General features: G+C 48.0%; 1 protein-coding gene across 1 annotated transcript in view; it reads right to left on the bottom strand.

Annotated features, from left to right (window-relative positions):
- The window catches only part of FARP1 (FERM, ARH/RhoGEF and pleckstrin domain protein 1), a 301894-nt gene that overhangs the window by 17247 nt on the left and 269151 nt on the right, over positions 1-15496 (bottom strand). Inside the window, exon 17 of the mRNA XM_065902356.1 lies at positions 2966-3047. Within this exon, the coding sequence (XP_065758428.1) occupies positions 2966-3047 (82 nt within the window). The remainder of the gene's footprint in view (positions 1-2965; positions 3048-15496) is intronic.

Below are 15496 nucleotides of genomic sequence, written 5' to 3'. Positions count from 1 at the left end.
CACCAGGAAAGTCCCATATAGATTCACAGAAGTTGCAAAGACAAGTCCAGGGGGTCTTACGCACCCTTTCCCTGGCCTCCCCTCCTGCTCACATCTTGTCTAACTACAGCACTGGAGCCCAACCAGGACGCTGACACTGGGACAGTCCAGCGTTTATTTGGATTCAGCCAGTTATACACACCCTCACTTGTGTGTGTGGATATGTCAGTGTGTGTGCATGAGTGTGCGTGCATGTAGCTCTATGCAGTGTTCACACACGTGCAATCCCTTTTTTTGAGAGTGTCCATCCTGTCACTACATACTTAGGGCCCAAAACACATAGTCGGCACCTCCAGGAGGCCTGCTGCCCGCCTGCAGTAATGAGCAGACAAACCACTGCAGGCATCCCGCTCAGGCAGGGGTCTTGCAAGGCTCTGAGTGCCTGGAGAGGTGGGTGCAAGGTCCCTGGAGCACATAGGAGAATATGAACGATGGGGTAGAGTGGGTGGAGGGGTAAGGGGCCTGGCAAAACTGTCCAGGGAAGGCTTTTGAGTTTGGGCTGTATTCTCTAAACTACAGAGACACAAGGCGGGTTTGGAGCCTCATCAGGGTGGCTGGGGAGGATAAGAGGTAGCTGGTGAGTCATGGGGAAGAGAGCTGAGAGCCAGAGGGAGGGAAGTGCTAGGAAATGAACGAGGAGAGGGGGCATGAGGTGACCAGGCCTTGGGGGGGGGGGAAGGTCACAGGGGAAGGGTCAAGGTACAAGGTGAGGGCTTCCTCTGTATGTGTGGATGGTGAAATGCTGATGCTTCCAGTAGAACATTTCAGCCTGGGTGAGAGATCACCACCTGAGTGCCTCTGACTTTTAGGCGGGATTGGAGCCCTGGCCAGCTTGCTCATCCCGTGCGGAGGGTCTGGGGACAAAATCCAGTGATGTCCCCAGCCCTGTTGAACATCTGCACGTGTGTAGGTGGACACCCGGGTAGGGGGATGGGCAGGAAAGACTGCAAGCTGGAGCCCGTGCAAAGCACTGCAGACAGAAGTGCCAACATTGGCACTTCTCTAGAACCTTCTGCTGCTCCCCTCCATGCTTTATAAAAATTCCCTATAACCGACAATAACAGCCACAATAAAAACTAAAAATAAAAGTAAAACCAATTTCTTTAAAATGCTGCCAGAGTCTGAGCCTCCCCATCTATTTTTATTTTGTTTGCACAGAGTTCCACACCATAAATGCTTGTGGCGTTGGCACAGTAATTAAAATGCCAGCACAACTGAGGAAGCCGACTAAATGCAAAAATGCCAGCTCACTAGATGGAGGGGGAAGAATTGCCCTGGGTGGAAATCGGGTCTATTTTTAGGAGATTTTAGATGCTAGGTGACCGGAGAGGAGCGTGGATGTCTAAGCAAGGGCACCCTTCCGTGGGAGGGTCGCAAGGGGAGCTGGTAAACAGGGAGCACTCGGGGCTATCCCCGAGGGGGTGGGACACTTTCAAACCTCAACAATAACTGTAACTCTACCAGTGCTTTTGACATTATAGGCTCTCAGCTAGTATGGATGGGTGGTAGATATAGACAGACAGAAGGATGGTTGGATGGACTGAAATGGTGACGGGACAAGCAACCTGCCTTCTTTACCGGGTAGATTTCGCCTGCAATGCAGGGAAGCAGGTTTGATCTCTCAGTTGGGAAGAACCCCTAGAGAAGGAAATGGCAACCCATTCCAGTATTCTTGCCTGGGAAATCCCATGGACAGAGGTCGCAAAGTCAGACACGACTTAGCGAAGTGATTAAACAACAACAACAAGCTTAGTTATTAGTTAAGGTTGTTAGACAGGCTTTGGAGGTTGAGATATAGGAAGATTGCTTTAAAATGTTAAGTATAAACGTATTCAGGCTTCCCTGGTGGCTCAGACAGTAAAGAATCCACCTGTAATGCAGGACACCCAGGTTTGATCCCTGGGTTGGGAAGATCCCCTGGAGAAGGGAATGAATGTTGTTGTTCACTCAGTCCTGTCTGACCCATGGACGCAGTCTTTGTGACCCCATGGACTGCAGCACTCCAGGCTTCCCTGTCCTTCACTATCTCCTGGAGCTTGCTCAAACTCATGTCCCTTGAGTCGGTGATGCCATCCAACCATCTCATCCTCTGTCTCCCCCTTCTCCTCCTGTCCTCAATCTTTCCCAGCATCACAGTCTTTCCCAGTGAGTCAGTTCTTTGCATCAAGCAGCCAAAGCATTGGAGCTTCAACTTCAGCATCAGTCCTTCCAATGCATATTCAGGGTTGATTTGGCTACATACCCCAGGATTCTTGCCTGGAGAATTCCATGGACAGAGGAGCCTGGCGGGCTACAGTTCATGGGGTCGCAAAGAGTCAGACACAACTGAGTGACTAACACACACACACAGACATATTCATATTTGAAAGATAAATTGTGTGAGTTAAAACATTCCATTTTTAAAGGAATTACTAATGGATTCAAACGAAAGGCAAAAATGAAAATTTCAGACCTAAGGGACTGGTTCGCTCTGTCCTGACATTCTGGGAGACTTTCATTCTTTGGTGTCATTTAGATATTGCTTAATGGTCAAAAATGTATTTACCTTATAAACTAACTGAAAGTCACAGAATTGCCTGGAATTCCTACATAGCTCTGAATCCAGTATTTCTGTCGAAGAAGCCAAAACGACTACCAGTGAAATGCTCAGTCAACCAACGTTTTGTCTACACAGTTTTTTTCAAATGACTCATAGAAAATACCTGTTGTTCTGGTTACAACACAGAGCTTTGGAAAAGTACTGAAAATGGCCTTCCCCAGAATGACTGGATTTTCTTTTATGCCGCCAAATAAAATTATCCAGAAGAGGCAGGAGTTTCCCCAAAGCTGTGCTATATGCAGATGCGAATCACAGGTGGGGATCACAGCCCGAGTTATCTTCCCAGGGGAGCCCCGCCCCCACCTCACCTCCCCACCGGCAACTCACCTTCATCCCCTGAATGTTCTTCAGCATCACATCTCCGATTCTTTGGTAATCTCCTCTGATGTGGGCATTCGAGCGGCCTTCCCTGGGAGCAAAGGGTTAGAAACCAAAGCGTTAGCAGTGAAAACATGACCGATCAACGTGCAAGCCCCAGATGACAAACCAGCAACCTTCACGTCCTCCTCTCCGCTAACCTAACTGTACTCTCCTTTCTGTGTGTGTCACAGGACATCAGCGCTAGAAGAGACTTCAAAATGACCCCACTACTTCTGCAGACCAAGAATTCACTCCACTTTTGCTCTGAAAGTAGCAGGTAGGAGCCACTTTGTGTTCACTTTAATCTGATCTCATTTTACATTTCTTTTTCCATCCACGCGTGGGTGATTTTCTCAGCCTTAGAACAACGAGGAGGTGACTTGCAGGAACAAGCTCATGAAACTGATTCTTTCTCACAGACTGGGACTAACAGACACTTGTAAGAAGCCAGGCTTAGCCTCAAAAATCAAGGTTTCTGCTCCCAAGAGTCCTTACCTGAAGCAGACAAAGGGCTGTGTGAAAAGCCCTTGGCAAGAGAAAAATATAATTGAGGGAGTGCAGGAGACCCCGTCGGAGGTGGGTATGTGAAGAACGACCCAGAAGAGGGCAGGATGGGGTCCCAGCTACTGAGGTGGGTCAGGGGTCCCCCCGACATTGCTGGGTGACGAATGACAAAGATATGGGTGTTCTGAACAGAGCATCTTGGTATATATTAATTTCCCTTCGGCTCTAGGCTGTATCCAATATTGATAATCTAGGGGCTTAAACAGCAGTGAGTAAAGGAATATTATTAATAATGATGGCAGCTTCGGTTACTGAGCACTGACATAGTGCTGAGCATATTACAGGTACTGACCAGTCACTGAATCCTCTTGGCAGCCTTGTGACCAGGTGCCACCATCACCCCCTTTAAACAGCTAAATACTGAGGCACAAAGAAACGAAGCAACGAGTCTAATGTCAGTGATCACAAGGCTGGAGCTGGGACCCAAGCCCAGGAACCCAGCCTATACACTTCTAGCCACCACACCTGTGCATATCTGCCAATTAACCCGCTGAATCGCCCAGAGAAAATTAAAACATGGTTGTTCAACAACGAACCTGGCTAATATCTTCAAACCAACTGTTCAGGATAGCCAGAAGCCAATTTAAGGAAAAGGGACAAACTAAAAATGAAAAAAAAAAGGTTAAAAATCTGGGCAGGGAGGTGAGACGTGCTCAGGGTGGAATAAAATACCTGCAACCCGAGTGTGAAGGGAAGTCGCTCAGTCGTGTCTGACTCTTTGGGACCCCACGAACTGTAGTCCACCAGGCTCCTCCATCCGTGGAGTTTTCTAGGCAGGAGTACTGGAGTGGGTTGCCATTTCCTTACACCCACAGGCGCTGCTGCCCTACGCCTCCAGCACCAGCAGGAATGAGGCCCCTCCTCTCGGCATTCAGAGCTTTCCAGAACTGCCGGCTCAACCTCTCACACCGCAAGGGTCTCAGGATGGGGAGAGGAGGGCAGGGAGGAAGGTACTGAATGAGGCTTTCCAGGTGGCGCTAGTGGTCAAGAACCCACCTGCCAATGGCCGAGATGTGAGAGATGTGGGTTCGATCCCTGGGCTGGGAAGATCCCCTGGAGGAGGGCATGGCAACCCACTCCAGTATTCCTGCCTGGAGCATCCAATGGACAGAGGAGCCTGGTGGGCTGCAGTCCATGGGGTCACGAGAAGTCGGACTCACCTGAAGGGACTTAGCACGCAGGGGGGCAGAAAAGTCTGAGCAGACAGAAACAGGAGGGCTGGCTCCTCTCCCAGCTGCCCTCTCCCCACAGCGAGCAGTGACAACACCACGGACTCCACCGTTTATAACTGAGCATAGACTGGGAAGTACATCACAGGAGAGACAAGCAACCAGACCCACCAGGGAATTAAAGCTTCTATAAAATAAAAGGAGCGAGGGTACCCGCGAGGGTCCCAGCCCCTGCCAGGGTCTTCTGCGGCTGTCTTTCTTTTTTTTTGATTAATATTTATTGGCGCACAGTTGCTTTGCAATGCTGTGTTAGTTTCCACTGTACACCAGAGTAAATCAGTCACATGTATAAACACATCCCCTATTTTTTTGGATTCCCTTCCCTTTTAGGTCACCACCCAGCACTGACCAGAGTTTCCTGTGGTCTGCAGCAGGTTCTTAGTGGTTACCTATTTTATACACAGTAGTGTCATATATGTCAGTCCCCATTTCCCAATTCATCCCACCCTCTCTCTCTCTGCCCTGGTGTCCTTACACTTGTTCTCTGCATCTGTGTCTCCTTCTGCTTTACCAATGAGTTTATCTGTATTGTTTTTCCAGAAGGGCTGTCCTCTAGACAGCCTATTCCATTCTTTTCCACGCTGATGCAGAATTCCTCAATCCTTCTGCTTCCTCTTAGTCGCCAAAACAAACAAGCTGGCCGATGGCCTTAATTACTATGCACTTCTCTTCTGATTAAACGATGGATTCTCTTCTCGCCACTGCTGGAAATGGTTCTGTGCAAGACTGCTGCTGACCTCCGAGTCACCTAATCCACCAAGGGAAGTACTATCACGGCTGCTCCTGGTCATCCACTCATGGCTGGTCGGTCCCAAAAGCCCTGGCCCTGCTCTCAAGGCTTTTGGAAGCCTCCTCTCCGGCCCCCTGGTTTCTCTCCATGTGACATTTTCAATCCTGTTTGCCAAGCCGTCCTCTTCAGGCCAATCCTAATCTGTTTCTGTGTTTTGAGAACCCATCCCTGGCTATCTTCTCTCTCTTCATTTCTCCTTCTCCCTAAGCAAGCCTTTCTAGTCTCCATGGTTTCAACTCACGATGCCACATCTATGACCTTAATGAGCTATGTAGTTACTGACCCAGACCCTGTATTTTATGACTTTCAGAGGTCACTGCCCGAGTGACCTCACGGTGGTAGATATAAAGATGCCACAGTGTATGTGATAGTTTAGTCACTCAGTCGTATCCAACTCTTGCGACCCCATGGACTGTAGCCCGCCAGGCTCCTCTGTCCATGGGGATTCTCCAGGCAAGATGACTGGAGTGGGTTGCCACTTCCTCCTCTAGGGGATCTTCCCAACCTAGGAATCGAACCCAGGTCTCCTGCATTGTAGGCAGATTCTTTACCAACTAAGCTCCAAGGGAAGCCCCCTCATAGGAATCTCAAACTCAAGAGATTCTGCACAGAGGTATTTATCTTGCTGCCAAAATCTAATCTCCTTCCTCCATTTTGTTCCTTAATGAAACAACTGTCTTGCTTCAGCCTCAAGCCAGGAGCCTCGGTTATCCACACTGGTCTGCCTCCCTCATCCGCATCCATTGGGTCATTCTTCCCCAAAGCAGCCTCAGTAGAGAATGCTCCAGCATCTGAGTTAGACCAGGCTCCCCTCTGAGATGGGGCTTCCCTGGTGGCTCAGACGGTGAAGAATCTGCCTGCTAATGCAGGAGACCCAGGTTTGATCCTGGACCAGGAAGATCCCCTGGAGAAGAGAATGGCTACCCACTCCAGTATTCTTGCTTATTGAATCTCGTGGACAGAGGAGCCTGGCGGGCTACAGTTCATGGGGCTATTGGACGCGACTGAGCAGCTAACATTTCCCTTTCCCCTCCTGAGACAGCACTCAATTTTCTGCTCATGATCAGAAATTATTCCACCCCATCAGCTACAAGGGTGTGGTATCTTTGGATCTTTAGCAAATGATTCTTCATTGGATCACAACAGAGATGTTTATCATTTGGCTAGTCTGTGGATCCTGTGTGAGCGTGTGGGTGCAGTTGTGAATTTACAGGTTGCTTCTTCTCCTTACACACTTCGGGCAGGAAGGCGCTCCTGCCAGAAACAGAGGCTTCCTGCTGTTCAAACCACCCACCTTGCACCTTCAGCGTCACGGGGAAGCTCGCTTAGGAGCTGGGAAGTTCTCCTTCCCTCCCTACCACATCTAAACAACAAAGGAGGACCGAATTGCTCAGCGAGAACAGCCTGGTTTTAGTAAAAAGAGGGAAGACACAACTTATGCTTGATTTCCAGGTATGCAGCTCTCATCTTGGAACCTGACCCCAAACTTCCAAATGGGCATGCCACTTGACAATGCACATGGGACAGCTCTTCAGTTCATCCAAAGGACATCATCTAGATACTTTAGAGCGAATGCTCTGGACGGGGTGGGGCGAGAACTGGGGGTCTCGGCTCCCACCGGTACTGAACAACCTCCTGTCTCTCACAGAGAGCATCCTGACCCATGGGGAACCAGGCGCGGTGGGGCAGGCAGGGGTGATGGAGGCCAAGCTGGATTGACTTCACTTCCTTTCTTCCTTTGTCAACTCTTTATTAGAAGAGCAGTGCAGCGATGTTAAAACCCCAGACGCAAGGGGGACCTTCCTTCCTGCTTCGGCTGGCCGGCAGAACCTTATCTGTTCCCCTCAGTTTGCAGAGTCTTGGTTTCATTTGGGAAACTGCTCTGGGATAGCATCAGGATCCTCTGTGCCCAGTCAATCCGCTGAGTGGGGGCAGCCCGAGGGAATGCAGTGAAACCAGGCTAGGGCCCCGGAAGTTCATGCCACCAGTATGGGCAGCCTGGCCCCCTTCCGTCGCCTTCCCTCCGCAGCACGCGGCAGGGGCCGGCCCTCCCTGGTCCCAGAACACGGAGTCAGCCCTCGGGAAAGGGGACGAGACCTGCGCTCCTGCTGCTCCGCAGAGAATTACCGTCATGTTTGTGCTTCCTCTGCATGTGAACGCCAGCGAACCTGCAAGTCCAGTGCACTGGCCTTATTGTAAAGAGCTAAAAGGTCACTTGATTATGGAGAACATGGAAAAGTAATTATAACTCTTCCGGAACAGCCTCTGGACGTTAACCTCACAAAAAAAGGGTCCTTGTTGGGAAGATGGGGCCACGTATTCACTGTCTGCGTAATTACTGCGCGACAATGCAGCGGAAAATTCTTTTGACAATTTCACTCTGGAAACCCACGTACCAAGGAGCCTCCCAGATGCTGAATTCTGACCTGTGCACCATGATTAATGTGCTCCAGGGCACAACTATGTGTTATGTCAGAACAAGGTTGAACACACACACACACATACACAGAATCTCTGACTCTCCCAGAGCCTCTGTAAATGTTTCATTCACCACTACAGACAGACCAAGGCCCCGCCCTTTCCTCTTCCCTCTCACAACAAAGAATCAGCTCATTAGATTAAAGCATAAAAGCAAAACCACATAGCTCGGAGCTAAAAGGGCTGACTTTTTCAACTCTGCTCTGGGTCAGGGTGCTCTCTGACTCCAAGAAAATAGATTTAACTTTGTGAATTTTTAGGCCTCATTTGCAAAACAAACATCATGCCCTAATTCTTACTGTTCCTGTGGTTCCTATGATTCTATGTGGGGGGCGGGGGGAGAGGCTGTAATTATGTGTGTCTGTGTGTCTGTGCTATGTTGCTTCAGTCGTGTCTGACTCTTTGCGACGCTGTGGACTGTAGCCCACCAGGCGTCTCTCTCCATGGGATTTTTCCCGGCAAGAATACTGGAGTGGGTTGTCACGCCCTCCTCCAGGGGACCTCTTGCATTGGCAGGCGGGTTCTTTATCGCTAGCACCATCTGGGAAGCTATGCATCTGTGTATCTGTATGTCTGTGTGTATCTATGTAAATAAAGGAATATGTAAGTGAGCAAATAAGACAAATCTTCCACTAATATGTAGGGTAGGAAGGGCAGCGGGGTTCAAAAAGCAACAAATTAGCCAGAGTAATAGATTTCATATGTGTGTATGTATATATTAGTTGCATGTAATAGATGTGGATTTCAATATTCTTTGATGAATTTCAATACCCTTTGAAATCCTTGGAGAGGAAACCTCATGAATGTGAACATTAATTCACATCGCCGCTTGCAGGGAAGGCACTTGTGAGGCGTTCTTGCTGGGCTGGAGTACACTGTTTCTCCCCAGTAGCGACAGGTGCGTGCCCATCCTGTCCTCTGGCTCAGGTGGACACGGCAGCCTCAAGCCCTCAGCCACCCTGTGTTCATCAGCTATGAGTACATTATAGATTTGCCTAAAGCCACAGCTTTTCTTCTTCCAAGTTTACCAGGTCCAGTTTAATATGAGGCACAAGAGTTACAGCCCACTCACAGGCAGGCTTGGTAGCACCAGATGAGACCTGGGTTTGGTTCTGTTGACGGCCATGCATTAAAACACAGCACAATAGAAGGGCACTTTCAAACTCATCAGCGGCCTAAGTGTGTTCCAGCAGAAATCCACCTGCAATTGGAAAAATCATTTCCATTTTCCTAAACAAACAAACCTAAAAGTAGCTTGCTCTGAAAGCACAGTGGGCCATATAGACAGGAATAAGGCAGACAATTCAAGAAAAATAGCTCCTGCATATGCTTGACAACAGGCAATTTTACTCCTGCGTTAAAAGGAAACAATCACCAACCACCACTGGACCCCTAGGGGGACAGAGGGAAGCTGAATCTGGGCAGGACACAGTGGGAAGACCCCAGCGTCCTTAAAGTGTTTTTCTTGCCTTTGAAACAAACATGAAATCTTAAACAATAAATTGATATAAAAAAGTGTACATGCACTGCCCCCCATTGTATACCCACGATCCATATCCTGCCCTAACCTCCTTCCACCGTGTATTCTTCCAAGCTTATTTCCAGGTAGGTCACCCTGCCTTGTCTCCAGTGAGTTTCATGGTTTAATTTGAAAGTAAGGATTTTAAACCCTTTTTGCACAGCCTTCTTTTAAAAACCAGTGAAAATATTTTCAAACAAGAGCTTTTACACAAGAAAAGTAGATCTGCCTGAAGCAGGGAGCAGACGGCTTGGATGGCCTGGCCTTGAGTCTTGCGTTTTGAATACAACCTCAATGACTCTGGACAGCTTCCCTGGTGGGAAGCCCTAACGGTATTTTATTTTTAATATTAACATGTTGCAGACTTTGCATGTGAATACTGATTTTCTAAGTGTAAAAGCATGGTCCATCATCATTTGCCAGGCACCCTTCTGCTTTGAGCCTTTGAAACACAACAACAAACTAAATAATCTTTACGATTCACCCCAGAGGAAACCAAGACATTTTCACGAATTTGTTTCATAAGTATTTTGAGGAACTATTGCGCGGTGGGCCCTGTGTTTGGTGTAATGAGTACTATTCATTTTTTTTAATACAATTTTTAAAGGTTACAACCCACTTACAGTTACTACAAGATACTAGCTCCATTCCCCATATTGTATAATATATTCCTGCAGCCTATTTTACACCCAAGAGTTTGTACCTCCCAATGCTGTGAAAAGGAACTTTCTCTGATGATGGAAATCATCATGTGTTTTATGTCTGCTGTCCTAAATGCAGCCACTAGCCACATGGGTCTTATAACCCTTGAAATGTGGCTCGTGTTACCGAGAAACTGAATTTTTAATTTAAATTATTTTAAACTGCTCCAAGTGGCTAGTGGCTACATATGGGACAGTGCACTTTCGATGTCTTCGCTTATCCTTATCTTGTATTGTCTTCTACTTGTTAACTGTCTCAAAATCTTTGTGGAAGATGAGGCATAAAAGGATTGGCAGATGCTAAGACTTGTGCAGCAGGAGCTGAGATTCCAGGTGAACCAGGATGAACGGGTGACACAGGAAGGTTAGTAAACATCTCGGGAATTCAGAGACAGAAAGATGGAAGTTGGTGGGAAGGAGGGAGGGAGGGAGGAGTCAGTAAGCTTACTGAGCTGGGCTAAGTCAATTTTACAGGAAAATCAATGCAGTTAATGGACCTTGCTGGATTTGAGAGTGACTCAGGGATTTCTGACATGCAGGTTGACACCCTAACTTCCTGCTCAGGACAAAAAATTCATTAGAGCTGGAGCTGCAGGAGCTTGTCAAGCCTGAGAGGCAGTGGGATCCCTCGTCACATGAGAACGTTCGTTCCATGAGACAAGGCACCACAGCTGATTTTACTCTAAACGAGCAAAGCTGTCATTGCTGGTAGTAAAGGCACTGTGGGGATGACAGGAGTTGGCACATGAAAGAATTACCCAACCATGAACAAAGTGTGTGAGGCAGGAATAATTCCCCCATGATATAATTACAGGGCTTCTCCGCAGTCAACCTTTACAAATATTTTGATCTTGGGCGACAACAAAAATAATATGGAAACCGGTTCCTTTCCTTTACGTGGATGTGGGAAACAGTCCAGAGACATCAACTTCGGGGGGAAGAAAGCTTTCATGTCGTATAAACGACCTGCTTGGCAGAGTCAGCCAGCGCTTCATGGTGTGGCAGGAACCACTTGCCACGGGTGACCTCTCAAAAGGATGGTGGTCAGGGTCTGGTCCATCCTCAGGGATCCGGAGATGAAGTGTGGGGAGGCAGACACTCAGGGTTGAGAAGAGGGGGGCAGGGGGGCGTGTCCATGTGTGTGGTACACGTGTGTGCTCCTGACTCAACCAACCACAGGAGGATGCTGTGAAAAAACTGCCCTGGCTGGAGGGCGAGCGAGCTACCTTTGGGGGTGGTGGCCACAGAACGAGGAAAAAGAATAGTGTCTCTTCCCGTCCTGTTTGCAGGACCCGCTGGTACACAAGCTCAAGACAATAGGCTGTCCGGTCACCAGGCTCCTGATGACCCCAAGTTCAAGCACAGGCCAGAGAAGACATGGAGTTTATTAACGTCAAAGGTCTCCACCTCAGAATAAAAGTGTCTGACCAGCCGGGATCATCGCCCACCACACCCCTCACTGGGTCACTTAAGAAAGGAAAAAAAAAAAAAAAAGCCTGTTTTTTCCCATCTGTTTAAAATAAAGCCCATGGACCTCACAGAGCCGTAGGGCAGCTAATGGAAGTAACAATGGGAGTCGGAAAGCGCCTCCAAGAATGAGGAAGCTGTTGAGAAGTGAAACTGCACTGTGAGATCTGCCTTCAGGTGGAAGGGCACCTGGACAGGTAAGCCCCGCCCATGCCAGCTGCATTCTGAATCCCTAAGTTCTGCTGGGAGTAAAATGGTACTCTTAGGTACCATTTTAGCTTCAAACTGAGGTCTTAATATTCCACTTAACCTCTCAAGGCCTGGCTGCGAATGCTGACTGGGTCAGAATGGAGGCAATTCAATCAGCCAACACACCTGTCACGTAAGGCTCACCTGCCCGCCTCTGTGAGGTTCCAATGAGCTTTCAAATGTTCCAGAAAAGTCTGTGGCAGCGCCCACAGAGAACCCACAGGCATGGTGACCTTCGTGTGAAAAGCACTGTTTTGAAGTCTCTTGTCTTCTTCTGCATCGGATTCCCTATGATTTTGTTTTTTCTATTTTTAAAAAATTGTGGCAAGATAATGATTGTTGGCAAAGAGACACCCCTTGGCAACAAAGGTCTAAACAGTCATGGTTTTCCCAGTAGTCATGTACCGATGTGAGAGCTGGACCATAAAGAAGGCTGAGCACTGAAGAACTGGTGCTTTTCAACTGTGGTGTTGGAGAAGACTCTTGAGTCCCTTGGACTGCAAGGAGACCAAACCAGTCAATCCTAAAGGAAATCAACCCTGAATATTCACTGGAAGGACTGATGCATGCTGAAGCTCTAATACCTTGGCCACCTGATGCAAAAAGCCAACTCACTGGAAAAGACCCTGATGCTGGGAAAGATTTGAGGGTAGGAGGAGAAGGGGGCGACAGAGGATGAGATGGTTGGATGGCATCATCAACTCAATGGACATAAGAGTTGAAGCAAATTTCGGGAGACAGTGAAGGACAGGGTAGCCTGGTGAACCGCAGTCCATGGAGTAGCAAAGACTCAGACACAACTTAGTGACTGAACAACAGCAAAAGATCCCTTGGAGGAGGAAATGGCAACCCACTCCAGTATTCCTGCCTGGAGAATGCCATGGACAGAGGAGTCTGCGGGGGGGTATGGCCCATGGGGTTGCAAAGGGCCAGATACGACTCAGTGACTTACAGTTTCTTTTTTCACTATATAACCAAATATCTACCACCATAACCATTTTGCAAGTGCATAGTTCAATGGCATTAAGTGCAGTCACACTGTTTTCTTGAACCTGGCTGATCCTTCTTGGAAGCTGTGTGCCCACAGCCTACCCATGTCTCCTTGCATGCCCTTCCCTGGGTCCCAGTTCCCCACCAGCCAAATTCCATCCCCGGCAGAACCCGGAGCAGGTATGCATCCATCTCTGGGGAATGACTTGGCTAGTCATTTTAGGGCTGGAATTTGGGGCTCGTGCCCAAGAGCCAAAGAGCTTTAGTGGCTTTCTCTGAATGCGTTTGAACAGCTGAGTAAAATGTCCTCACTTCCAAAAGAAAAAGCACTCTTCGTGTTTTCAGAAGTCACCGAACCTGTTTCCTTGTTTTTGAAGAAACAGGGTAACTTGGGCTTGGGCCTGAATGAAATGGTCCAGCCTCTTCTCCCAGCATTGACTTGGGAGAATGCACCATTTGGAGAGGAGCAGGTGTGTTTGCTGAGCCAGGCTCCAGCCTAATCATTCAGGAAAACATCCTGGTAATTTTCCTGCCTTACAATTTCCCACTGCTGATGGAAGTATATGACAACCTAACTCAGGGCAGCAAAGAAAAGCACAGTGGCTGTGACATTTAAGTCCCAAATCTGGGGGACCTTGAGGTACATGATAAACTTTAGATTTCCATTAACAATAATTAAAAATACTATTACTGGTTAAAGTCTGGAGTTTAGTTAATAATGTAGTGTTAAAAGAGAAAGGACAGGCCCAAAATGGAGTCACTTGGCTAAAGCCAAGACTTAGTACCTAACCAAACCATAGTCACAACCTCCCCCCGGAAGCTCATCCTAACCAGTCAGTCATTGGTCAGCACCAAGGAGGTCATCAGTCACATAGGCCCTCTTGATCCCCAAAGGCAGATGAGGTCACCTGCCACAGAGACCCCTGCCATCCCCCACGTAGGTAACCTACGTCTGAAATAACGTTGTTTATTCCTTGTTTTGCTTGTAAAGTTAAAAGTGTTCGCTTTCTAACACTGGTTAGTTAACTAAAGTCATGCCCAACTTTTTGTGACCCCATGGACTGTAGCCTGCCAGGCTCTCTGATCATGAAATTCCCCAGGCAAGAATACTGGAGTGGGTCGCCATTCCCTTCTCCAGGGCATCTTCCTGACCCAGGGATGGAACCCAGGTCTCCTGCATTGGCAGGCAGATTCTTTACGGTTTGAGTCACCGGGGAAGCCTTTCCATTTCTGGAACGTCTCCCTCCTTGCCTCCTGGAACACTGTCCATTCATAAAACATTCAATAGCGCCAATTAGACCTTTCAATTTTACTTGCTCAGATTTTGCTTTTTAACAGAACCACCAACACTGGTTTCTTAGGTTTGAGGAATGTGCCCAGTGATGTAAGAAGCTGACATCAATGGAAGGGTCTGGCAAAGGAGTGTGCAAAAACTATTCTCATGGAAACTTTTCCCTAAAATCTAAGATTTCAATTTATAGGAGAAGTTTATATTTAAAAATGGTCAGCCTTTCATCCCTTCCCTTGACAGGATGCCAAGCCTTTTACAGACACTGTCTCATTTAGTTGGTATAACAGCCTGGTGAGGTGGAGGCCACATCTCATCTCATAGGTGAGGAAATGAGGCCGTAGACTGCTGGGCATGGACCTCAGGTGTTGGTGTGATGAAGGATGCAGACACTGCCAGCCCACTCCACGTGGGCCTGTCCGTGTCTCCCATCTCACAATATCAACACACACACATGGTCTGTCAATAACCCAAAGCAAACCTTCTTTCTTAATAAACTTTATGTGATCCCGTCTTTTCACTGAACATATTTGCTCATGGGTTGCTTCTTCTGTGTGGGCATTAATGGCCCACATGTCCTCCAAGACAGAACTAGCCAGTGATGCCCTCGTTGGACAAGGCCCATTCAGCCATGAGAGGGCCCTCGCCCTCCCCTGAGACTGCAAGTCTCCAGAAGATGAAGCCTGGCACTTGCTCACTCACCCATACATTCATTCATCGCTTATAGAAGAAACAGAGTTATAAGTAAAATGCAAACCAAAGAATCAAAGGGTCCCTGGTTTCTCAAACACTGCACATGAGTTGTTCCAGAAAAATCATTCATCACTGTCATCTCAAGAAACACTGAAGAAGTACAAATTTCTGGATCTCACCCCAACATTCTGATAAAGGAGGGCTGGGTATAATGTAGCAATCTGCAGGTTTTCAAAACTCCACTGGCCCACCAACGCCAGTGACCCTGATGCCCTGCCAGGTTTGGGGTTTTGTCCAACAGTAAGTACCTTCTGGAAGTGGACAACCTCAGCTCAAGAAACCCAAGGCCGAGGAGCCGACTGCCTGGGAAGGCAGCCTGTCACTGCTAAGCTGCACTTACCGTGAAACCCTTCTCTGTGCTCAGATACAAGGTGCTTCCTCAGAAACTCACTCCTTTGTTTAAATTTTGTCCTCTGGTACAACTAAGAAGATGCTGACACCCTCCTTCGTACAAAATCTTCTCTTTGAGG

The sequence above is a fragment of the Muntiacus reevesi genome, chromosome 11 (genome assembly GCF_963930625.1).
Source record: "Muntiacus reevesi chromosome 11, mMunRee1.1, whole genome shotgun sequence".
Taxonomy (NCBI): Eukaryota; Metazoa; Chordata; class Mammalia; order Artiodactyla; family Cervidae; genus Muntiacus; species Muntiacus reevesi.
This window is presented reverse-complemented; position numbering and strand designations above follow the sequence as displayed.